General features: G+C 41.4%; 2 protein-coding genes across 6 annotated transcripts in view; both read right to left on the minus strand.

The window, feature by feature from the left end:
* Positions 1-252: 252 nt before the first annotated feature.
* atf1 (activating transcription factor 1) lies at positions 253-6,427 on the minus strand. 2 transcript variants are annotated; one of them, XM_076110417.1, is made up of 8 exons: positions 6,248-6,427; positions 5,346-5,437; positions 3,997-4,119; positions 3,746-3,843; positions 3,553-3,647; positions 2,992-3,171; positions 2,219-2,372; positions 253-1,068 (listed from the first exon to the last, which is right to left on the minus strand). In XM_076110417.1, exons 2-8 carry the CDS (start codon positions 5,430-5,432, stop codon positions 924-926), a joined length of 882 nt encoding a protein of 293 aa, XP_075966532.1. In that variant the 5' UTR covers positions 5,433-5,437; positions 6,248-6,427; the 3' UTR covers positions 253-923. The 2 variants fall into 2 exon arrangements, with proteins under 2 accessions (XP_075966532.1, XP_075966533.1); XM_076110418.1 differs by lacking the exon at positions 6,248-6,427 and adding an exon at positions 6,085-6,103.
* A 643-nt stretch (positions 6,428-7,070) lies between these two features.
* Positions 7,071-24,712, minus strand: part of dip2bb (disco-interacting protein 2 homolog Bb) — a 35,887-nt gene continuing 18,245 nt past the window's right edge. Inside the window, exons 4-41 of one of the 4 annotated variants that reach the window (XM_076110415.1) lie at positions 24,118-24,243; positions 23,721-24,004; positions 23,579-23,627; positions 23,217-23,363; positions 23,007-23,024; positions 22,454-22,573; positions 21,500-21,697; positions 21,219-21,310; positions 21,004-21,114; positions 20,782-20,905; positions 20,513-20,622; positions 20,246-20,348; positions 20,085-20,149; positions 19,845-19,938; positions 19,635-19,754; positions 19,422-19,536; positions 18,923-19,062; positions 18,225-18,361; positions 18,036-18,116; positions 17,767-17,894; positions 17,420-17,534; positions 16,931-17,132; positions 16,166-16,278; positions 15,852-15,875; positions 15,279-15,359; positions 15,006-15,129; positions 14,767-14,888; positions 14,044-14,155; positions 12,964-13,073; positions 12,062-12,192; positions 11,792-11,960; positions 11,504-11,674; positions 11,338-11,399; positions 11,094-11,151; positions 10,904-10,978; positions 10,632-10,806; positions 10,312-10,435; positions 7,071-10,199 (exon numbers count right to left, since the gene is read on the minus strand). In XM_076110415.1, coding sequence (XP_075966530.1) covers positions 9,947-10,199; positions 10,312-10,435; positions 10,632-10,806; positions 10,904-10,978; positions 11,094-11,151; positions 11,338-11,399; positions 11,504-11,674; positions 11,792-11,960; positions 12,062-12,192; positions 12,964-13,073; positions 14,044-14,155; positions 14,767-14,888; positions 15,006-15,129; positions 15,279-15,359; positions 15,852-15,875; positions 16,166-16,278; positions 16,931-17,132; positions 17,420-17,534; positions 17,767-17,894; positions 18,036-18,116; positions 18,225-18,361; positions 18,923-19,062; positions 19,422-19,536; positions 19,635-19,754; positions 19,845-19,938; positions 20,085-20,149; positions 20,246-20,348; positions 20,513-20,622; positions 20,782-20,905; positions 21,004-21,114; positions 21,219-21,310; positions 21,500-21,697; positions 22,454-22,573; positions 23,007-23,024; positions 23,217-23,363; positions 23,579-23,627; positions 23,721-24,004; positions 24,118-24,243 — 4,583 coding nt within the window. In that variant the 3' untranslated portion in view covers positions 7,071-9,946. Of the gene's footprint in view, positions 10,200-10,311; positions 10,436-10,631; positions 10,807-10,903; positions 10,979-11,093; positions 11,152-11,337; positions 11,400-11,503; positions 11,675-11,791; positions 11,961-12,061; positions 12,193-12,963; positions 13,074-14,043; positions 14,156-14,766; positions 14,889-15,005; positions 15,130-15,278; positions 15,360-15,851; positions 15,876-16,165; positions 16,279-16,930; positions 17,133-17,419; positions 17,535-17,766; positions 17,895-18,035; positions 18,117-18,224; positions 18,362-18,922; positions 19,063-19,421; positions 19,537-19,634; positions 19,755-19,844; positions 19,939-20,084; positions 20,150-20,245; positions 20,349-20,512; positions 20,623-20,781; positions 20,906-21,003; positions 21,115-21,218; positions 21,311-21,499; positions 21,698-22,453; positions 22,574-23,006; positions 23,025-23,216; positions 23,370-23,578; positions 24,005-24,117; positions 24,244-24,712 lie in introns of all 4 variants that reach the window. The other 3 variants (XM_076110413.1, XM_076110412.1, XM_076110416.1) reach the window with 3 other exon arrangements.

Below are 24,712 nucleotides of genomic sequence, written 5' to 3' on the forward strand. Positions count from 1 at the left end.
GACATCATTGTGCCTCTTATGGGCTCCAGAAAGTTCAGCCCAGTCATTCGTCACTGTATTTTGCTGCTAACCCATACTATTCTGATTGTTTTCTCTCTCGGCCCCATCATGTGCAAACACTTCCATTGGTCCAGTACTAACATTCATTAGAAAATACTGGGTTCAAATTAAGTCATGTTTCATGTCAACAAAAGCAGTCAATCTGTACGTTTTCATTTCCAGTGAACAAAAATACACTATCCACTGCATCTATTGAGTGAAAATATATTTATTTATTTACAGAATCAGCAACATTTCATACAGTTTGTTCTTCTTTCCCTCCATCCCTCCCAAGATGTACATAATAAATATTACCTGGACAATGCTTTTTTTTTTTTCCCTGATTGTCTAAGTAACTGCCTAAAAACAACCAAACTCAATGTCATTGGTTACCCTATATATTCCATTGCACAAAAAGAAGGAATGACGATTGTAACGTGTCCTTATAGAGAAAAGAGGGGAGATGCTGGTCCACAATATAAACAGGAATTATGTCTGTGTGGGAATTATACAGTCAACATTCTGCTGATGCCATTTAGAGGATAAAAAAAAAAAACAGAAACATTATTTTAAAACACGGGATACATTTACAAACTGAGACTCAAAGTTAAAGCTCACCATTTCGGGGATACCTCCCAGTATTAAAAATGTACACAACTATAAATGTTATAGTGTTAGCAAATTTAAAAAACAGCAGGTGGAAAAAAATGTATTTGTCGAGTATATCTTAGTGCCATCAATTGTCACTTTTATATCAAACGGAGTAAAAAACTTGAGGATGTCAGCCTGAAATTAAGTGTTCCCAGAAACCCTGTTCATGTCCAAATGGCTGAGCTGTGTCGCTCCCAAATTATCTCCCAATCCGCAGCCTCGATTCAAACAGGTTATCCTGTTTTGACACAATAAAGGTCCTTTAATGTTTTGAGTTCTTCAATCAGGGTCTTGTTTTGGTTTTCAAGAACAGCTACACGGTTTTCCAGGCATTTAACATATTCCTTTTTCTTCCGTCGACATTCACGCGCTGCCTCTCTGAAAGAGGGACACAAATGTTAGATTATGCAATAAATTAACCTGCAATACATCACAACGTACAGTATGTTCACTACTTCGACATAAAAATACATATATCAAAGTTACAGCTTAAAAGTAAAATATGCGCAAGTAAAAAAAAAAAAGAAAGATACTTAATAATTAACGCTGAGACATTACTGTCTTTAAGAGGCCGTAGTGATCTCGTTCTAGAGGGAAGGTCCTGGTGTCATATGAAACTAGCAGTGGTACCAACCATGTCATGCTTGTCGGGAGCTGAATAGCGTTCCAAAATTATGCTAAATTTTGGCGATGGAAAACTAGCATGCTGATTTTGAAAGGGGTCCCCTCAAGATATGTGAATGAAAATGGTTACCCACGAGTCTCCCCTTCACAGACATGCCCACTTCATGCAAACAACATGCAGCTTTGGGCAAAAATCATGCCGTTTTTTGCAAGCAGTATGAAAGGCGTTATTTTCACCTTTTGTAAAAATGGTGTTTTTGAATATTTCAACATACTAAACAGTCTTGGAATTACATAAATTGGATAACAACGACAGAAAAGCAGAGATTCTTGTGTGCATTCAATGAGCTCAATTGCATTCATGTGTGTAGATGTTAGGGCCTGTGTCCATATAGCATTTCTTTCTGAGCACCAGTGTCTTTTTTCAGTTGTTCCCAATGAGGAGAGCCGAGAGTAAAAGGGCTGCACCCAGCGTCTATTTTCTGAGTGGAACCTTTCCACAAAGCGCTGGTGATGTCACTGTAGAGAAACTTGTTTTGGCAGTGTCCGTCTATCCTGATTTATGACTAGAACAACTTTAGACACACACGCATGAGCTGCATCTCAGCTTCAGGAGGATGTACCACTTCTATGTGACACACTCTGTTGACTTGATATCTCCCCCTAAATATTCCCTGTCCCCCCGTAAAAAAAGACCAAAACGGGTCTATGTAGGTTTCCACGGGTAAATAAGCAAACATTCGCCTGTTTCTGAGCTCTACATAACTCCAGTAATGGAGGCACTGCACCATCACATTGACTCCCCCCCCATGTCCAGTTTGTAATCTCCACCAGGCGTATGTAACCCGTCGTGTCTGTGTGCATCCGTGACTGTGATTGACCAAGAAATAAACTGTACACGCACCTGTTTTTCATAAGCCTGATTTCCCTTTTCATTGTTGGGTCGTCACTCTTGCCCTGAGACAGCCCCATAGGAGACGTCATGACTACAGTCTGAGGCAGGGAGCTGGATGCGGGCGCTGTGCGGATCTGGTATGTTTGCACCTCTCCTCCTGCACCTGCGGGTGACATGACAGTCAAACGTTGACAGCACTTAAGAAGTTTAGACATTCATTTGTTATTTTTTTTAACCATAAACAAACAACATTAAAGCTGTTAAGAGGAAACGTTTAGTCAACATTTACAGACACACACAGGGCTTCGTCAGGAGCTTTGTAATATTTTTTTGGGGACATTTTTCTAGTGCCAATACTGTGAGATTCTTCAAGCTGCGTGAATGAAAATCCATTAACTAGTTTACCAAAGGACATGCTTCTAAATAATGCTGAACCTTGATACAAATTACACTCTACTTAAATCATCTTGTTGAAAGTAAGGCACCCTGAAGTGAAGCCACATTCCAACTGAAATAGCAATGTGTCAAAAAAATCAAGGAGCTGTGTTGATGTAGGAAAGATACTAAAGGTAAACTACCAGGCACAACCTTGTTTCCCCTTTACTCTAATTAAAATACATACAAAGAGCTATAGTCTGTCTGAAAGCCTGACACATTTTGGCATCCTCCTAGCAGTTAAATTAGCAATCTGGAATCTCCTTACGAAAGATGTCTCCATTAGCTGATAAAATGGGCTTAGAAATCTAGATACATTTTATTATAATAGGACATATTTTGCTTACCTTGTACAACGACCTGGTTACTCGGCACCAGTATCTGCTGGCCGTCAGGTGTCTGGGCATACTGAAGGATGGTGGTGTTCTGCTGGGCTCCAGCGTTGGCCATGGTGACAGTCTGTAGCCCCTGAATGCCTTCAGACCCCGTACTGGCGAGCTGGATGGTGCCATTAGCGTTTATAGTAACTAGAATAATCACACAGGTGGCATCAGAATTGGGTAAAGCACAAATAAAAATAAAAATAAAAATAAATCACATTTCAGCTGGCTAGGTAAATTCTGAGATCTGCAGAGTACTCTTAGTAACTACTTTTGGGGATTTCTTTCCCCCATTTTACAAGAAATGGTTTCTGATCTACACATTTTCTTGTGAGCATATTAACACGAAGCATACAGTAAGTTGTGTTACACAAACACATTTATCCCAAAGTTCCCTTTGCAGAAATCCAACATGTGTTTTTTTATGATAATAATTCTGTGGCCTAGAGATTAATAACATTCGATAACAAATTCTCAATGTCACAGGCCAAATGACCCACTCATGCTATTGAACAGAAAAGATCGTACTGTACTGGCCGGTGCTGGTCTGGTAGATTTGGGTGGTGGGTACAGTAGATACCTGGCTCTCCGTTACTTCCTCAGACAGTTCATTTAGGATTTTTCTGCATAGTGAGAGGAGGAAGGTCAATTGAATTGGAATTCATCTCTGCAGACTGTTCTTATAATGTGTCTTGCGTACGTGTTGTTGTTTTTCTCTTACCTGTATGAAGGCCGCCTCGCCAGTATTTCTCTGTTATTATGGGCCACAGCTCCACTGTCCGATGAGTCCTGTGAATCGTCACTATCTGAACCCATGGCCTTGAAAGAGGGAGATGGATTAACAAAGTGCATTATGAGTAAGTGGATAAAATGGCATATTGAAGGTTTGTAAAAAAAGAAACTAAGGAGATGAATTAATCGTAGACTGACATTGAGAAATCGTACAGTGTCAAGGAAAGCAAGTGGTCTCACCTGTGCAGTTTGCATCTGAGGGGACTGAATGACCGACGACTGTGCAGACTGGATCACCCCTTGAACCTGAAACTGACCCCCTGGCAGCTGTACAACAGCCACAGAACCACCACCCAGTGACATCTACAGAAACATAATTTAAAATCCACACAACATATTTACTGTGGCAATTACCATCAATTTCTGTGCACAAAAAGAGTGAGTTCAGAAGCTCATTGAAACTCATTTGTACAAAAATAAATGCTTAAAGCGAGTCATCATTTCACCCAAATTACACAAAACACGTTTTGCGTTTCAGTTACCTCTTGTGGCATCAAGCCATGGAGATGGTTTTGGTTTTATACGGCTAGGATTGAGCTCTACCACTGACGCTCCTGCCACCACTCTCATACAATGAAAGAGAATGTCGCTTATGGTAACACTGGACGATCTAAGGACCTCACTGTGAAGGGACATTGACGGCTGACGATTATCTCGAGTAACCAAGACATTGTTTTTGCAAAGACAAGTTTTTTTTAAATATATATATTTTTTTACAGAATTACTCCATCATTGGAGTGTTGTGGGCTGAAATTTTCAAGATGGATATCTCATAAAATCAGAACTATCTGCATGATAGCGCATGACGGTGGAAAAGGTGTAATTTGGATGAAGTGATCATTTAAAATCTACTTTAACGAACTTACTCACTATATAATTTCAGTATGTGTTAATAAACCCTTATTTACAGTTTATAAGCACGCTTTACATCCATACAAATTAAGAACTGCTGTCTTATCAGATGCTATGAACTGAAACAGGAACTTACGGTTGGTTTTCTAAGAAATTGTTACATCCTCTGATACATCAACTAGTAAGTAAGAAAGCAACAGAGGAGTGAGACTCCATTAAGCAGGCTGGTGACACTAAAACCTGGACTCAGTAATCCCTGCCTGTATCACAAAATTGGTGAGAAACAGGTGAGACTGTGCAGATAATACACTTAGTGAAAGACTTAATTTGTTGATAGTGAGAATAAGCACTTTAGCTACTTCATTTGTCATTGTGCATATTATTATTCATGGTATTTTTAAAAGGTATGATTTAATTATTATTATTTTTTTTAATTTAACTTTGCTGATAAAATAAAAACTCTTCATGATCAACTTCTTGGATCCATCTTACAAATGCATCTGTGTAACAGCAAGAGTTAAATAAAAAGAAGTGTAGCTCTACTAATAAGCTAACTTTAAGAGATTTAAGTGTGCTTTCGGCATGGCATTCATAAACAACATGGACTAGATGCATGAGCATTGCAAGAGATTCAGAGGCAATAAAGAACTGCAGTATTGTGAGCTGTTATGAATTACCTGTTGGGCTATCTGTGAGAACTGAGCGGATGTGATGGTGGCAGTCTGTAACTCAGTGCCATTGCTGCCCTGCCGTACTTCTTCCATAGTAACTGGGAACAAACAACAGTTAAATCAACATTACCGCTTTACAATGACACTAATGCAACCTGCCTATAACATGCTGTACTCCGCTGTGGCCTGCGCGCTATTTGTTGATATAATAAACAAATCTTCCAGACAACGTGCAACAGATCAGAGCGATATCAATACATCGCTGATCCATACTTTTCCCCTGACCCTTTCTTCTAAATTTCAACGGGTGCGTTTAAGCTAACTAAAAAAATCGACTTCCTCTTTGGTTCAATCGTGTTAGCCAATGCAACTAACTCATAACATGGAGTTAAGGATAACAGCTAGGCCCGAAAGTCAATACTGTTAACTTTTCACCCTCGTGGGTTAAATGTTGAATTTTAGGATTTTAAGCGGGCGACTTCACCATAACAAATGTCTACATCTGAAATGTAAAGTTAGCATTTCAGTCACTCGTGCTATAGCATGTTCGCCCTCGCTAACATCTCCGTTGCTAGTTAATGGTAGCTAACGTTCACTTAAACGGATGTTAACCAATTTAAACCGTTAAAAAGAAGACTTTAAGAACTAAAAGCGGGGCGAGTTTTGTTCCTCTAGTTCACAGGAAGGATGAGCTTTAGTCTCGTTGAGCAAATATGTGTAACTCTGTCACTGGTACGCAAGTTACCGCGTCAATAGACGTCAGCGAGACGGGGAGCCATTAAGCTAACTACACCTTCCCTCTTCGTAAAACGGCTAGGAGCTGACGAAGCAACAGCCGCCATTACCGCCACAGCGGAGCAGACGGCAAGACGAGCACAACATTACCGCTCAAGCCAGACAACATTTACCTTTTCAAGGACCGCGTAACTGCTGCTGCTCTCAACGTGGACTTCGTGCAATTTCGTGTGTATACTTTGAGGCAAGAAATGCCTTCAAAAGTTACTTAGCAGAAGTGGCTAACGGCTAAAAATACAAAGATGTCAGCTAAAAAAAAAATAGCTGACCACTTTTTTTCCCCCCAAAGGAAATGGGCGGTGCTGCTCGGCAAAGACGCATTACGTAATAGTTTATTTGGGCTTTGTGATTGGTAAAGAGTCTGAGCAACTGGGAGATGTACAAGGACAGGGTGGAGAAGGCCCACCTGTTACATAAAGTAGTGCATTGACCAAGTAACGATGTTTATTTAATGATACTTTATATTTAAAGTATAAGTAACTGTGTCTTCATTTCAGCTGCTAGCATATTAAAATGCTGCTTCCACAGTGATGCATCTGCAATATTAATCCAATAATATTATCATATAACACTAAGGGGGCATTCTGCATAGTGAATACTTTTATTTATTCTTATTATGAATGATTTTACTTCACATTGCGATAGTAATATTTACACCAATTTTCGTGTCACAGATTTTGCCCTCTTATGTTTGGTCATCTCATTTTGAAACAAGACAAATCTTTTAACAAATGTTTTAAAATTCAGACTCATATTTACCATTTTACAAGTAGCTGTCGGCCTTTTTCAGCAAGCCATACACGGGGGTTTTGCGACAAAGAAATATTTCTCGTCCATTATGACAAATTCTTGAAATGCTTTCACTGTAAGGATGCAAGTTGTGTAATAATCAAAACTCATGAATATCAGGACATCTGAAATGATTAAATGGTTTTGTTTATTCTGTATTACTTTCACATAAAGTATAAAACAAAGTACAACAAACCAAAATAGAAAATAAGTGAGAAAATGGGAAGGGGGGTGTACCACCTTGATTTCTTAACTATACGAGTTAAAACACCTCCCTAACATTAAAGATTCATTAGTGGATCACACCCTCATGGAGCAGTATGTAATTCACCAAATAATTAATATACAACATACCAAGAGTGCATACACAAAATATTGATAGAACAGCTCAAGAGAGATTAATCCAGTCTTAAGTACACTACCGGTTAAATGTCATCAGTCCTCTGCTCTTAGTTATTACAAAATGTTTAAGCAACATGTTTATTTCACCAGACTGTGCAAGCTTTGAAATTATATTGCACTCATTGGGATTGCATAGTGTGTGACAACTCTGACGGAAGAGTGGAAATCAAAGGAAGCCCTTGTAGACTTCCCAGCGAAGCAGGTAGATGGTATATGGACACTGGTCGTCAGTAACCCCTCTTTTTGCTCATTAGGTCTGCCTTAATAACAAGGAGATTTGATTTTGACAAATGTCTACATTTTATGGGTATTATTCACAGATTGCACCAAGGGACCACCTGGTCCATCCCTGTGTTATGAGTTTTGTTCCCTGAATATACAATTATTTCATACATATATATCTCGTCCACTTGTACCTCAAGCTGATTTCTTCTTGTGCTTGGCAGAATCATGCAAACGTTCTGCTGCAAACGAAGGATGCAATGTAAAAGCTAAGATGAAGTGCTATTAGTTTAAACTCTAGGTGGTCTTAAACTGGGCAAAAGCAAATGCCGAGCATTATATATCTAAAATTAGTAACACAGTTAATGTAAGATGAAGTAGGGATAGTTAGTCCACAACGTAGACACCTTCTGTAAGTACCACCAGTGCAAAGTGCAGCAATTCAATGGATTATATTTGTTTACCTTTAATGATTAAACATCTGTCTAGTATTGTGTTTGGCATGATTGTATCCTATAATGGGACAATTGCAAAAGTCTAAAATTAACAAAAACTATTTACATGTTTACATTAACTGTTCATCACTGAAATACAGTATAATCCAGTACAAAGAACCTATAAATTATGGCAAGGAGCACAAGGAAAGCATGAGATAACAGGAAATCAAACACATTTTGCAAATACATCTTGTTGCAAATATTATTTCTTTTTTTTTTTTTTTTCACCCTTTTTCATACAATTACTTTACTTTTCAATCAAGGATGTTTCAGATGTGGCTCAGCTTTGCAACTGCATTCACAAGTGCTTTTTAATCCAGTGACAGAACAAAGAAACGTATCCAGATACATGAGGGCTTGCATCTATTGACTACTGACTCTTAAGTACCGACAACAATCCTGTTAGTATTCAAAGTAATTCTTAACAAAGTTGCACAAATACAAAATACAATTCGAATTAACTTTGAGTGTGAAAAGGAAAAGGAAAGTGACAAACTCTCAAACACTTGCTCTATTTTGCAATACAAAAATGAGTGTGACTGTCTACCGATACAAAGTACAATGGCAATGGATATTAGATAAAGGGTTGTGGGCCTATTTTTAAAATATTTTTGAACGTTTTTATAAAATAACCCGGTAGCCTGAAAAGTCATGATATTGGTTTTTAGCCAAGTGTTTTTTTTTTCAATGGCCGACAGGAAAGTTCCCCGTCATTAACAGTGATAGTCCTCCTGGTAAACTCTCAAAGCTCTTCAAGCAAGAATCCTCAGAATAATATATGCGCCTGAACCTTTTGTTATAATGCCTCATTGTTATAATAAAATAGATCATTTTTGAGAAAGTGCAATGTTCTATCTATAGCCTGACTAACAATGCTTTAAAGTTAATTATCTTTAACCTCCATTACACAACTAATATTCCATTTCAAAAGTACTGTCAAAACTGTTAAATCTTATTTACAATCCTCTCTCTGCTACAATTGTAATCCCTCAGCTGGGTTAACTATCCATAAACCATCAACTGAGAGAGACAAGTCTAGCATTTATACATTTAAAATATATCTATACAGTAACATAGTATCTAAAATACAACAGGCCTTTATAGGTACAGTACAGAATATGGCCACTTTCCTCTTTTAATTTGATCCCTTTGGATATCGGTCAGGATTTCCACTACTAGTCAAAACCACAGGAGAGTAAACAGCCATTAATAACAGATTCATTAAAAATCAAGATCGGAATGTATGGCTGAAGTTTTATAAGGCAGGAAATATATCAGGGCAGGAACGTTGTGAAATAGTTTTTGGCTTCATTATCATGGGACAAAATAAGCTTTCTAAATAATGCACACAGACTGAGATAATGGTTTGTTTTCATCTGCCCTCTTTTGTTCGTCCGTGGTAGTGAGAATTGACTCAGGGCATGCGTTTGTGCGCGTGTAAAAATATTTCAAGTTGTTGATCCAAGTTTAATAGCTCCTGGTATTTGTATGGAAACAGAAGGGAAAGTATTTTACGAGGTTTGTGGTAGGTACTTAATAAGACGATGGATTTTTTTTTACATAGAAATAATTTCAAAAGTGGTCCTGTTGTATGTTTAACCCTTTCCATAAAAAAAAGTGCAACAGGGTTTATTTTTTCTTTGCCGTATGCAGTACAAGTTGCTTCTGTCCCATTTGCAAAATTCTATCTATAAAACACAGTGAAGAACTCCAAACATGGCAGCTCCAATCACAGACATGCAGTGGCCAATATATGCTGGTGTCACACAGGGCTGGGTGGCAAGACATGTGGTTCATGCTTTTTCCTTTTCACCCTCTGCCAAAGCCGCAGTCGAGCGCCGGGGTGATGATGCAGAAGCATCCAAAATGTGGATGCTGGATGCCTAAACCAACACAACCCCTTTACATGTTGTAAGCGACATAGATGGGATCCAGCTGGTCAGCGAGGAAAGAGTCACGAAGGTGCATGCGTTGCTTCTCTCCCCTGGAGTTGATGGGTATAACGCCGGGGTCCACAATGACCACCACACCCACGATGAGGTGGTGCTCCTCCAGGACCACGTTGGTTATCAGAGGCACCAGGTCCAGCGCATCCTGCTCTAAACCACACAGCTCTGACACCACCACCAGCAGGTTGGTCCACGTAAACACAGCACTGTGAAGAACAAGAACCCAGAAGAAATGTTAAAAGGACTACTTTGACTTTTTGGGCATATTCGCTTTCGTCACAGTGTAATTACATGTACGTATATCAAGACCATTCTCACCTCTCAGCTATACTTCGGTGAGCCCGGGACACTGAGATTTCAATGTCAGTTGGGTGGTAGCGCAGCCCTCTAAGCTCCAAGGTCTCATCCAGTGAGCCCACCACAAAGAGAGCATCGTGCCGATCTGAGAACAGAAATACAGGCAACGTAATCCACCCAGAACAGTATGCAGGCAAAGTAAAAGGAAATGTGTAAGCAGCCTGTTAAAGTGTTAAAAAGTGATAATAATCTACCTCGTAATAAACTCATGAGGATTGACTGTCCCAGTCCAATCTATTTAGTTTTAAATCTAGACTTGAGCTCCGTCAGGGTCTACTCACCCCCGTTGGCCTCCAACAGCTCCGTCCTCTTCACAAAACCCAAGTATCCTGTCCTGGCCCATAAGGTCTGCGGGTCTCCAAAGCTGAGCTTGGTGTTGAAGTGGTTGGCCTGAAGACTCTCCTCTCCGTAGATGGTGTAGTAGCCACTGGCATTGTGAGGGCTGTTTATCCAGATCTGAGAGAGAGAGAGCGAGAGACACACACTGGGTCAGAGCTCGGGTTCAGAAGGAACAAGGCTTCACCCACCATGTTGTGTAGCATATACATCTCACCTCTCCTAGATGAGAGTCACCAAGTGGACCTCTGGTCTCTGGATTTACGATTATCACCCGAACACCTGGCAGTATCTGTAGATGAAAAACAATTGTCATACACTGGTAACATGCACCACTTTTAACTTAATAGTAATAATTCATTGAGTGAATTTGTACCATCCATGTTTACATATGTAAAGCATCTCACCTTGCCAGACTCCATTAGAGGAAGACTCTGAGGCGCTCCTCTCTCTACCAGCCTCACTCTACATAAGAAGACAATCAATTTAAAATCCACACTTATCTCTGAAACATCAGCTAAGACCCAAAATCTGCTGTAAACGGTAGGCTGGATGTAATACTTTTTAAATTTAGAAGGCTCAGTTTAGGACATTGATGACTTGTTCATTTAAACCGTTCAATTTTGGTTGAAATGATCCATGTGTTCTTACCTGTCATGTCGGAGGGACTTCATGTCTACATAAACCGTACAGGGATCCGGACCAGTGGTGCCCTGTAACACACAAAGAGCAGGTCCATACAGGTCCCACTGACTCTCATCTAGGTATAATTCAAAGTGTACTTCTATGTGAAGCCAGGTTAAGTTGGTTGGTGTACCTGCAGGCAGATGGCCAGGTTAACCCGTGAACCAAAAGCAGTGCTGACAGCTCTGAACGACAGCCCGATGTCCTTAAACAGCTTTGAGAAGGAGTGTGAGAGGGCGAGCCGAGGGCGTTCCTCTGCTATCACCACGCAGCTCCGCACACATGACAGGCTCACACCACGGGCCTGAAACACACCCACACAAAATGATCAAATCCTTCAGGAAAATTACATATCTATCGTTCATGATTCTCTCTCTCTCTCTCTCATATATATATAAATATATATATATATAGTCCTCACCTTGAGTAACTCAGTCTGAGTGCCCAGTCCTTTAGTGCAGAGCTCCATGACGGAGTAGGAGCAGAAGGTGTCTCTGATACGATACTGACTGAGCGTACTCAGCCACAGAGACAAGCAGCTCTCCAACTCGAAGGGAGGAATCAGGACAGACTGGTGACCTGAGTAAACACTAAAATACAAGACATGAGGGAGAAAAAGTGAATGGTGGGGGAACACCACAACAGAGAGAACCTTACTACACAGCATGTATGTATTGTAGGTGTACTGCACCTTGCGAGGCACCACAAGACGAAGCCCAGACCACAGTAAGGGTCCAGGCAGATGGCTATTTGGCGAGAGGAGTAGAGTTCACACTGCAGCTTTACAGAGCGACAAAGTGCACTGACCGCTGCATGAGAGATCTGCAACCAACAGGAAGACACATTAGAGACTCAAAGTAAAATGTCACAGTGACACTGTTGCATATCCAGGAATGATTTTCTAATGAACTTCTTCTGCTTTGTGAAGACTTTTACCTGCTACAGTGAAACATAGCATAGCATCACTGATCGTCACTGTTTGTTTTAAGAATAAAAACACGATGGCTGAAGATATTCAGGATTTAATTTCTACTCATAGCTCAAATCACTTCTCACGTACCATGCAGCTGCAGAATCATGTTTAATTTGATGTCTCTATATAAAATTAAGACTGACGGAGCAACATTAGCATTTATCTGTTGTGTTTCTGGCCCCTTGATGAATGTTTAGTCAAATATTCACTCTATTTTAGCTCCATTTTTGGTCTCTACCAACTCCTGAGAGAAATATCTGTCTCTTTAGCTGCTAAGTGCTCCACTATGTGCATCTGCTTGTTTCTAACTGTGTGTGTCTGCCGTTTGGTGCTGAGCAAATTGTTTACAGTGGGTTTGTAGAACAAAACAGTAAAGTTGTGTAACGGACAGCTAAACAATGAGCTGAAACTCTAAATCTCTGTAGAGCCGAGGGGAGCTGCAGATTCATGTGATCACTGTAGGTGTACACTACTGGCGATGCTTTGTAATAAATTATCATTTGATATACATTGTTTGGAAATGTTAATTATAGACACTTATAGAACAGTTATAGAACAGGTGTGGAAAACCCTAATTTGTATACACTGCAGTATTTAAAAATGAAGCTCATCCGTCTCACCTTGACCCCAGTGAGCATGCCTGTAGTGGACACACTGAAGTCCAGATAAGCAATCATCTCTGCTGTGGGCGGCTTATAGATCTGGGGAGGCCGGCGGCGAGGAAGGTCATCTGCAAAAAATGACAGTGCATGTTTGACAGGTAACAAAATAAACAGTAAATATATTGAGCAATAATGACACAACAAAAATCTTATACTCTCAATTATTGCTCTCAGATAATAATACTAGAATAAAATATCAACTCATTCCAATTCCAATGTTGTTAGGGAAAGTTTAACAGAAGATAACACACACACACTTGTTTACAAGGAAAACAAAGTAGACGTATAGTATGCATCAAGCACTGATTTACCCACAAGTTTGTCTAACCACAAATCTTGTAATAACTGGAGAAAGCACTGCAGAGAAATGCCCCACTTCCTGTTTGTCTTAATGCTGCAAACGGTCCACAATAACTGACACCAGCACTTCTGACAGCACTTTATACACGACTCACTTTACATTCACTATGACAACTACTACAAGCAACGGATACGCTTCTTTCACTTTAACTTGACCAGTAAGAAAGTCAACTGCCGTAAACATGTATTCTTAATTCAGGAGTACAGTCATGTCTTATTACAAATACATGAGGGTTCACGAAACATCTGTTATGACACAGCTAATGTGGATTCAGGGTCAAAATATGTGTTAATGTTGAACTATGGACTGATGGTGGCGTCAAAGGAAGTGTTTTTTTTTCTTTATCAAATCAATTTGCAACACTTTGCAGTATTACAAAGTCCTGTTGATTAATGACCTCATGGTATTCACACATGGTAAAGTTTTGCCTGAGCATGAGAATTTTCACAGAAGACATTTTGACGTGTCACAGTAGAAAAATCACAGGTGTAAATAATAAAGTTAATGATAACTTTCATATAGCTGCTTCAGTCATGATGCTTCACACCGCCATGGCTTACTGGGACAATTATAGAACAGAGCCATAGTTAATGTTACTAGTAACACCTGAGCTTTTCCTGCTATGACGAGAAGAAATGTCGGCTGGAAAAAAAAGTCTTATCTTTTTGTTTTCTTACCTGTGTCAATGATTGTTGGCCACGTTTTAATGTTAACAGAAGCAGCAGCCTCTTTGGAGCGCAAAGTCCTCATGAGACTTTGAGTGGTGAGGATACATGCAGCTTTACTGACCTGGTAACAAAACAAAAGCATGTTTTATTTGAATTGGAGAAGCTGCTACAAATTGCCAGTAATCTAAATAAAACATCCATAAGCACACATACACCAATGCACATAACATGATCTACCTTTCTATAGCCGACTGATTTTTAAGGCGGATACAATATTGATTTTTTTAAGAATAAACACAAACATTAGACAAAACAAACATTTCTGATAGGGATCCCTTAATTTGTACCTTTTTAAGACTTTAAGTGGGACATTTCACAGTTACAAAATATAAAAATCCAACTTATAAAAGGGACACAAGTCTATGCAATTTTCAGGTGAGGGCCTTAGTCCGATTTTTTTGTTTGTTGGGATTTAGGTCTAACCTTGCTGAAACAATGTTACTCAAATACATAATGGATCATAACGGACATGTTCTTTTAGGTAGCAGGGTCAGCACAGGTGGCTCGATGTCCAATGTCTCCAAGTTATTTCTTATAATATCTACACATAAGCCACAACTGAAAAGACCCCTAATACTAGGATTAAATGAATGCACACACACACATGTAAGTACACACAAACCCACAAGCATGTAATAAGACATGTGCATGAGCAAAAGAGCACACACTCACATCAATAATCATGCGGACAGTAGGCAGCGTGGCTGCCAGGTTCTGAGGGTGAGGTGGTCTGACATTTACGGGAACACATCCAGCGTAAAGACAGCCGTAGAAGGCAGCTATCAAATCAATTCCTGAGAGAAAGATAGAGGACAAATGGTGGAGTGAAAAAAAGAAGAGAAAACTCACTATAATTAATCACAAGGGGATTAATAGCTAGACACAGACAGGAAGTAAGAGGCAGAACCCACCAGGAGGATAAAGCAGAACTACGTTCTCTCCGGTGTTGATGCTGCCTTTCTCAGTGAGCGCTGCAGCTATCTTCTCCGCTCGCTTGTGAAGCTGGACGCAGGTCGCTGTGCTCACTGCGACACCCTGAAAGACAGGAGTAACACACAGAGACAGGGATACAACGTCACCAACAACACAAGTAGTAATTCATGCAGCAGCATCATCAATCTTGTGCATCGCAGTCCAAGTCTACATTATGTGTTTCTCAGCATATAAACAGATCAGTTTGATACCTTGGCATTAAGAAGAACAAAGAGGACGTGGTCTGCGTCTGTCTGTGCCCTCCACTGTAGAGCCTCTGTCAAATACTGATGCTGAAATAAAAGGAAATAATAATTAGATATGTACGTATGTACTGTATATCTGAGGTTGTGCTTTATAAACTATTACAAACACGATCATGGAGAGCTTATACAGGGAGGAGTTTAGTGCTGATGGAACAATTTAACACACCTGAATAAAACAAAATGAGGTGGGGCTCAGAGACTGCATACCTCAGTACACAGTTGTCTGGCATAAATGATCTCTTGCCAACGTGCAAATAATTTACACCACATACTGTGAGCCAACACAGCTCTTAAAATAATGAACAATAACTTAGGACGTGAAAGGAACCTTTGCAGTAAAACAAGGGAAAGCTACAGAAGGTGCATATCTTGTAACACAGATAATAAACAATAAACATGCAAAGCTTTGCTTGTGTCACACTTTAACACAAGCACACAAAATAAAACCACAATACAAGAATGTGACAAGAATAAACAAAGGCGTGGGGGAAGATGCCAGAAGGGGGCCTTCATTCTTACCATCACAGTGGGCCACATACAGAGCTACATCCAGAGAGTGATGAGAGCAGAAAGAGAGAAGAGTCCAGGTTTTTTCTTACATCTATAAAACTGAGCTTTGTTTGAGCCTGAACCATTGTTACACTGGCAGTGGAAAGTCTTCAAACTTAGCTATCCACCATTATAACACAGTATGAGCATCGGTACTGATCCTGTGTTTCCTGCTGATGCGAAAGGACATGCATGCGTCTCTTTAGAAAGTGGGAATGTGTTTGAAGTAATCAGATAAAGAGTTAGTGGGTGGTTGAAAGTGAGAGTATTTATGGTCACGCTACCTTCCGCACAAGATCCTGGTCTTCGATCATGCCGAGGTCCCTGCCTGTAGCCTGGGCAATCCTCTTCCCTGCTACCAGGTTGCCCACCATCACGGACGCGGGACCAACACCAACTACAAGGGAAACAGTGTAAAGTGTGAAATGGAGCAAAAATATTTCGTGTGAGAGAGAGAGATATGAAAGATAAAAGGAAATTGTCATCACATTGTATTCATGATATATTCTTCCTTTTCATTGTATTTTTTTCATGTATTTTTTATTTTTAATGGACTGCTGTCTATTGATTGCTTAGTTTTTCTGCTCATTTTGTGTTATTGTTTGTTTTTCTCAAAAGGTTAAGGGGCGGTCCGTTGTATAAACCTGAGGCTTCTTGACCTCTGCTAAGACATTTCTAATTTAAAAAAAAATGAAAATAATATAAACAGGATTGGAAAATAGAAATGATCGTAACAAGGCACCCCAATAAAGCACCCAAGAAAACCTCAACTGTAATCCTGTCAGAATGTTACACACAGATGTTTAATGGTGGCTGTGCTCAAGTACGCCGATTGCGTGACATTCTTTGAACTTTGCCACAGCCAGAGGCCAGCGTGGCAGAAACATTGCTTTCCCAAATTCAGAAACTGTTATGTGCGCGTTATGTAACACTACTGACCACGCTCTAATTTCACAAAACACTTCATAACCCTGACTGACTCTCACAGGCGGAACATCAGCAATGTCTCTGAGCTTTGGGGTTTCTGTCTGCAGACAAGCGTTGCCTACCGGGCTGCTTCTGGCGGGGCTTGGGCAGGTTGGTGACACACGTATGAGGACACAGTAGGATGTTGCAGGGGTGCAGGTTGCCATCTAAGAAGAACTGCTTGGTGTCAGAGATGTGGATGCCACCCAGGGGTGTTTTAGGTAAGGTGTTGGCCGGAACCAGAGCCAGACAGTAGAGGCCAACCTGGTGGATGCTGTCGATAGCCTGCAGAGGACAGTTGCTTACAAAATAACTAATAACACAAAATTATTTTTTTAAAGACTGAAGGTGACTAAAGAGCTTGACAGAATGGTGCTTTTGTCTCAATATTACAGATGCACTGGATGATAGTGTTATTACCCATCAATAATAACTAGTGATTTACTGTGCTTTAAAGTTTGGCTGGTCTTCATATTTAAATAGAAAAGAAGATGTGTATATTGTTTCCTGTTACTTGCATAAATGCTGCTTCACAATAAAAGCGTGTGAAAGAAGATGATGAGCTGATTTACCTGAAGCACTCGGCTCATCCACTGGAAGCTGTCCTCTTCGCTGGCGTCTGGCCTCTGCTCCGCCACAATCACTACCCTCTCATCATAAAACACTGTGACTGAAAACACAGCGATCCTGAAACACAGAAAAACACACACAAAAATGTTGAAGACTATTCAGAGGGTGTGGAAGTCAGACATCTATAGATAGCGCCACCATTACATCCAGTGTTGCCCTGTTTTGGTCAGCTGTGCTTCTCCTGTACCACCAGGTGTCAGTAGTGATGACTTAGAAGCCACACTTTACCAACAGAGCACCATCTTTCCACTCACACTTTGTATAAAGAGGAATTTAGTGGTCTCCTCACCTCCCACGGTACACGGTCTTGACTGGCTCCACGGCGAGAGCGGTGGCCACCAGGTCATCAGCATTGTGTCTCCGCCCGCTCACCATCAGCAGACCCTCGATCTTCCCCACCACAAAGATCAGACTGCCCTGCACGGAGCGGGAGGATACACAGCGGGGTCATTATACCGTAAGTATACAGACCCATTCAAAGACAGAGAGAGAAGCATGGTTTCCAGGACGGCTCAAGTGACCACAGATGTTGTACTGTAATGAAACGGTCCTACTTACTGGGCCAACGAACCCCAGGAGTCCTGACCGCACAAATGGTATCTCTCCAATGGGAACTCCATTAGCGTTAACCGGTATCACCTGAACACAACCGCACAGAAATGATGGAAATACACCACAGAAAGAAACAAATTAATTGTTTGATTGTATCAGCACAGGCGAGATGTAAATGTAATTTTACTTTCATACCTCAAAGGTGTTTTTGGTGACCCCAGGCAGGCCGTAGTACATGTTGCCTCCAGCACGGGAGTTGATTATTATCTCACCTATCTCATCTGTTTTACACAGCTGAGGAGGCCCGTCTGGCTTAACAGTGCACATCAGAGCTGGAGACACACAAAGGCTGCATTCAGACAACTAATAGACTTCATAAATTTACATTGCACATTTCAGCCCAGTTTTTTGGACTACATGACCTTTTCCTTCTGGACAATACAGTTTAATCTTGCTGATCTAGAAGCCAAAGATCTTTAATTGCACATTTAAAAACTGGTATTCTTCCTCTTGCTATTGAGGTTTCAGGAGGAGCATATACATTGTCTGAGCTGTGTAACTTTGGAGAGGTGGAAAGTGAGTCCCATTTTCTTCTGTATTGTAAATATGTGTCACGAATATTTTAAAGTGTCAGTATTTCATTAAATGGTTTGCATGTGTAGCAGGTGTGCCTGGCCTGCTGCAGTCTTGTATCTGGTCCTACATCTTATATTGATGCACATCCGTTAACTTCTGGCTGAACTGATTGGAGGAAGGATTGCTTATTGAGGCTTAAATTTCTGACATACTGTAGCTCAAGAATGCTTTTTTGGCAGCTCTTTACACGAGCACTCATCTTTCATTTGTTTTTGATGGTTTCCCTTTGACTCATTTATCTTTCCTTCTACCCTCACCTCCAGGCATGACATGCCCCACGTCTTGTACAGTCAGGGCGGAGTTCTTGTCCTCTGTGTTGACCCTGATGACACCGTGGCTCAGGCCGCCCAGGGAAAGAATGGCCCGGGCTGGGAGGGGTGTGCCTGGTACTCCCGGTCTACACAGGGGAGAGTTCGATTAATCTTGAGCATTTCCATCCATCCCATCTGTTCTTACAGTTAGCCATCTGCCCACCCACCCATGTACAACAGTCTTCATCTCCATCCAATCTGTTACACCAGTAAACATGTTAATCAACCTTGAGTGAAGCAGTGTGTCATGCTTTTCCTTTGTCTTTCATTAATCGTAAAGTCCTTTCATGGGCCTTGAATTGAAATGGAGGGCGGGAAGAAGGAAGAAATGGGAGGTAGGTGGGACTAGGGACTTAGAAGAAGGAAGGGGTTTCTATATTATTTTGTTTGTCTTTTTCCTCTCATAAAATGTTACACAAAAAGAAAATATGGGTCAGCCACATACCTGCGTATAGCTACTGTCATAGCCTCAGGGGAGGTGGCACAGGGACAGATGACCTCAGGTTTCAGCCCGTGGGACTGAAACACGTTCAGGAAGGCGTCACAAGAAGACACCGACCCTTGACAGCAAAAGATAGGGAATTCAACACATTATATCTAATTTGTGTCGTTTGAAAATACCGAGTTTTACAAAGCTGGAGCGTCACAAAGTACTCACAGGGGTTAGCACCATCAGCAACAATCAGCATACGTAATGACGCCAGACTGGTGTCTCTCTGTTCCCGATGAGCCATCATGGCCCAGTGTAGATCACGGCACTTCACCAAAGCTATACGAGCTGCACAAGAATAGTGGCATGTCATGTTATGTTAAACATTTATCATGTTATACTTTTATATGGCTATACTCATGCTGACATCAGTGTTACCTTTGAGGATGTGGACCCTCTGTACCCAGGAGAGAGGACAAGCCTTCATTACTGCGTAGGGAACACTGATGGTGTGTATCCTGTTCATCACAGCCTGGAAACAAACAAAACCCGATTAAACAGCTAATACACTATAATACTTATTATTTTTCTCATCATAACAAAGCCCCACATTGGTTCATTCTACTAAAATTAGTTCTAAAATTACAGAAAAAGTAAAAAGCATCCCTACAACCTTACCGTGAGAACTCCATGCCACAGGCCTATATCCTTTTTAAAGTCCAGGACATTCACCAAAGTTTCCCCTTAAAGTGAAGAAAGACACAAGCGACTTCAGACTCATAACAAGTATGTTGATGAGCCAAGCTTCAGGTAATGGACGATGACAACTCTTCACTCACCCTCGCAGTAGTTGCAGGCCTGGGTCAGCGCTTGGCAGTGGGTCAACATGGCTACTTTAGACACAGCCACACCCACCACTGTGCCATCTTTACTCGCCTTGTACTAAACAGAGAGGAAACACGGGAGTACATGTGAATACTTGTGCAAACCCGCAACACGCTTTACCTTTATCAACATTCAGGTCGGCCAGTTATACAATATCGTCTCCCTAAAAGCAGTAACTGGTTAATGCAATCAGCTGACCCACCAGTAAGCCGCTCTGTTACCTCTATATATGCAGGGTCAGTGTTGGCAGTGGGGATGTGCGGCTGCCAGTCTTTGGAAGGCTTGGTCAGGTATTTTGAGTCTGTCACCACCCACTTTAGTCGAGGCCAGCCTATCAGAGAAAGGCGTCAGTGCAGTAAAATCAAGGGGACTTTGGGGAGATTATACTTCAGAATATAAAAAAGGTATTCATTTAGCCATGGCATTTTTTTACATCAACATTTAATAAAAGAGTATGGTATTTTTTATCAAGATAAATGAAAGAGCTGACCTTTAAACTGCAATATTTCCCCGGTGGGTGTTTTGGGTAAACCCTTCAGACAGATCTCACTGGTCAGAGCCAGACCAACACCACAGCTACCGAGCAGAAACCCCACCTGGCAAATACCTGCATCCTAAAAACACCACACACACACAAAAATAAATTCATAGTTAAACAGAAAAAAATAGGTCTGTACTCTCACAAAATGAACATGTTCGATGGACTTCTTACTTTGCGAGACAGTGGTACTTCAATAGGTACAGGTATAACTTCAGCTAGGAGGCAGCCGTAGAAGGCCACCCAGAACATACCAGGGTCACTGTTGGGGAACACCAGCGCCACCTACCAAGACATTAAACTTTACATTCAGCGCCTTGTGCTGCAAAACGTTGTATACCTTTGTGCTTCATTTGTTTGTTGCGTGCATTGTGTGTCAGCTCGATCACCTTGTCTCCAGGTTTGAGGATTTGCTCGTTCTTGGTGCCCAGCTTGTTCAGGAGGGTGTACGCCAGCTTCACGCTGCGACTCCACAGCTTCCCTAACAGACAGAAGGTGGAGCGGGGAGGAGGTTAGTTAGGAGGGGAGGTTATATGTCTTACCACTGCCAAAAGAAATATCATGTCACAGAGTACACACATCTCTCTATGGTCAGAATTAGCTCTTAACAGGAACTCATTAGAAATAGCTCTCAACAAAGCATAAGCAGATCAAGAGTCTTGTTTCTCACCATATGTCAGTGTATAGAGCGGTTTGCCCGTGATGTCGAGCGCGGTGAGGGCGGGGCTCTTCCCCTGAGTGGCCCCCCAACGAGCCAACGCTGCCTGCAGGGCTGGGGGCCAATTACTGACCACTCCCAAAGGCTCCCCTTTCACCGGGATGATCTGACGGCCCTCCGGCTTGGGTGTGTTGGGGTCTGGCTGGGGCACTGTGAGAGAGACAACAGAACATGTATGAGACAGATTAATGAGGTTGATCAAGGATGCCAGCAGGATAAAATGCAGTCCATGCATCATTGCTGGCCTGTACTCTAAGTCGGTTTCAATGATTCAGCCTATTGATTGGCTTTCTCTTTCCTCTGTCTTTCCTAATCTGTGTTCTTCTCTGTGGTTTCAATCGTCTACAAATTAAAAAGAAAATGGTTGAAACAATTTAATCCCCAAGTCTTCAGATCACAACAAACTGTACTGATAATTTGTGGTAACTTTGGTAAGACTCTATGACGCCGTGTCTGTAATGCATTACAAATATTACACTTATAATGTGTTATAATGTGCTTATAGCACAGAAAAATAGTTATAATCACTCGTAAATATTTATAATGCTTTAAACAATAATCATAACACATTATAAAGCATTTTATAATTACTTATACAGTCAAGTTTCATAGTACTTGTACTTAGTGCTTCATTTGTACTTCAACCCAAAAGTTTAACATATCAATGGGTTATAATTGATCTATAAAGCATTAGTGAACAATTTATTAACCATTATTAATATAGCAATATGTTAGAATTTATAAACACTTAATACAATGTCAGTTGTACCCAAAATGTATTTTTTAAATAGGATGTGATGTAGTACAGTTTTTGAAATATATAAACAATGTTCAAAGTCACTTGAGTAGAAATTTAAGGGGCCACTTGTGAACACTGTCGTCGAAATGTTCCCTGAAGATGCGTACCTTCAACGATCTCCTCAGCGTCGTCGGTGAAGAACTCGCTGAGTGGGGGCCTCTTGGGCCTCTTCAGGGTGTTGAGCAGCTGCTGGATCTTAGTGGACACTCTGCTGTTCACAGGAACTCCTACAAGGTGGATGAAGGCGGAGAGGGACAGTGGTGAGACAAACACACAGTCACACACCCAATGGCTTGAACATCAAGTGACACAACACTACATGTCTAAACATTTTACCATCTCATTGTCTGCTGCTCTTCATCCCATTACACAATAGACTGTATTTTTTAGTGAAGACTGAATTGACAACAACATCTTTTCATATCTTGTGGGAATGAAAAGCAGCTTACGTAGGTGGCAACAACACGAGGAAAACAGTGAGAGCTGGGGTAAAGGTTGTTTTTTTGGTTTGGGATCACACGTGAGGAGTCATTCTGTGTGTGGATGTTGATTCTGTGGCATTCATTTTGATAATCATTCATTAATAACAAGGGTGGAGAGTAAGGGTAAAACCGTAGAGACGGGAGGCTACAGACATTATACATTAAGGTGTTTCCTTACTCTGGGTATTACCTCTTCCTATCAGGCAGTCAAATAAACGTGACAGGGTAGAGAAAGATCAAGAAGAAAGAAAGCAGTAAAGTCTGATTAATGATTGCCATGGTTGGAGGTCAACACTTATTTCGAAGAGAGATTTGGGAGTGGAGTCAGACACAAACTCCCACAAAGACACACAAACAAATACAAAATGATATGCGGTGTAGTCGTTACCGTCCGCAGTCTCCATCATGCTTGAGCGGCTCTGTACACGGCTCATCCCTCGGACCGCAGCGTTGGAGGTTAGGTCGACCCGTGGGCCTCTGTATGGGGGGGCCACAGCTGTAACATCTGGAGGGGGGCCGCTGTTTTCTGAGGGGGCTGCAGGTGAAGCGAGGGAGGACAGTCTGAATGATGCCATCCTAAAGTTTCAGCTTGCTTTATAATTACAATACCAGGCACTGGATATTAACAAGTACAGGTATAATACTAAGCAAAACCTAATTTCAGTCAACATTTTAAGATGTGTTATTAACAACTATACTAATAACAGAAATGGTGTCCACGAACATCTTAGTCATAAATGAGTGTCTCACCAATGCGACTGAGAGCCAGCATGTCCATCACGGCTGAGGGGTGAGGCTGGTGCTGCGGCTGGTGCTGCGGCTGGTGCTGCGGCTGGTGCTGCGGCTGGTGCTGCGGTTGGTGCTGCGGTTGGTGCTGCGGCTGGTGCTGCGGCTGGTGCTGCGGCTGGTGCTGCGGCTGGTAGTGAGGTTGATACAGTGGTTGGTACTGCGGCTTGTACTGAGGCTGAGGCTGAGACTTAGGCTGGCTCTGAGGCTGCGGCTTGGCCTCTCCATGGGACAAGGTGGAGGAGGCCGAGGAGGAGGTGGAGGAGCCCTGGACGGTGCGGTTGATCCAAGAGTCCGGGCTTTGCAGGTTGGGATTGACCACAGGCAGAGGAGGGACCACTGATGACTGCCTGCGCGCAGACGTTTCATCTTCAGATCCTGATGAGGAGTCTGAGAGCGAAAAAGAGAGAGAGCCCAAAGTAGGAATATTCAGCACTGTATCTTCCTAGCTAAATCTCAAAAATTGTTACGGCAGAGCAGGAGGACTCTCCTTCCTGTCCTACCTGGTGGTGTGCGGGTTGCGATGGGAGACTGGACATAAGTGGAGCGTCGTTTGGTAGGCATGGGCAGTGCCATCTTCTCTTCCTTATGCTTAGCCAGGGCAGCTTGTACTGCCTCAGTATGGATATCTGCACAGACAGAAAACAAAACACACTTTGAGTTTGGAATGGCAGCTTTGGATCTGATTCAAAGCAAAGAAACAATGAAGAAAACAATGAAAACAGCTCATGAGCTCAATCATCAAGAGCCAGTTTGCAAAGAAAGACTAAAAGGTGCTAAGCATAGCTGGAGCAATTGTAAATGCAGTAATGTGAACTATTTGTAAAAGTATTTTAGACAGTAGAAAATCAGGTTGTGATAAGAAGAAAAAGTAATATTATTGTTGGTAAAAAAAATCGAATTGAACAATCCGAGAAGGAAAAATCAGTGATTACTCTTCTCTCAGCTCATAGACACATTCAACCTACGACGACTTGAGGTGAAACATCACAAGATAAGTGAGTTTGGTCACCTCTAGCTCATTCTTTTCCAGACATTTTTGTCAGCAACATTTAAGGTTTGTTTCAGTGAGATATTGTTGATGAAGAAACAGTTCAT

Source organism: Anarhichas minor, unplaced genomic scaffold (assembly GCF_050575085.1).
Source record: "Anarhichas minor isolate MPS153535 unplaced genomic scaffold, ASM5057508v1 ptg000043l, whole genome shotgun sequence".
NCBI lineage: Eukaryota > Metazoa > Chordata > Actinopteri > Perciformes > Anarhichadidae > Anarhichas > Anarhichas minor.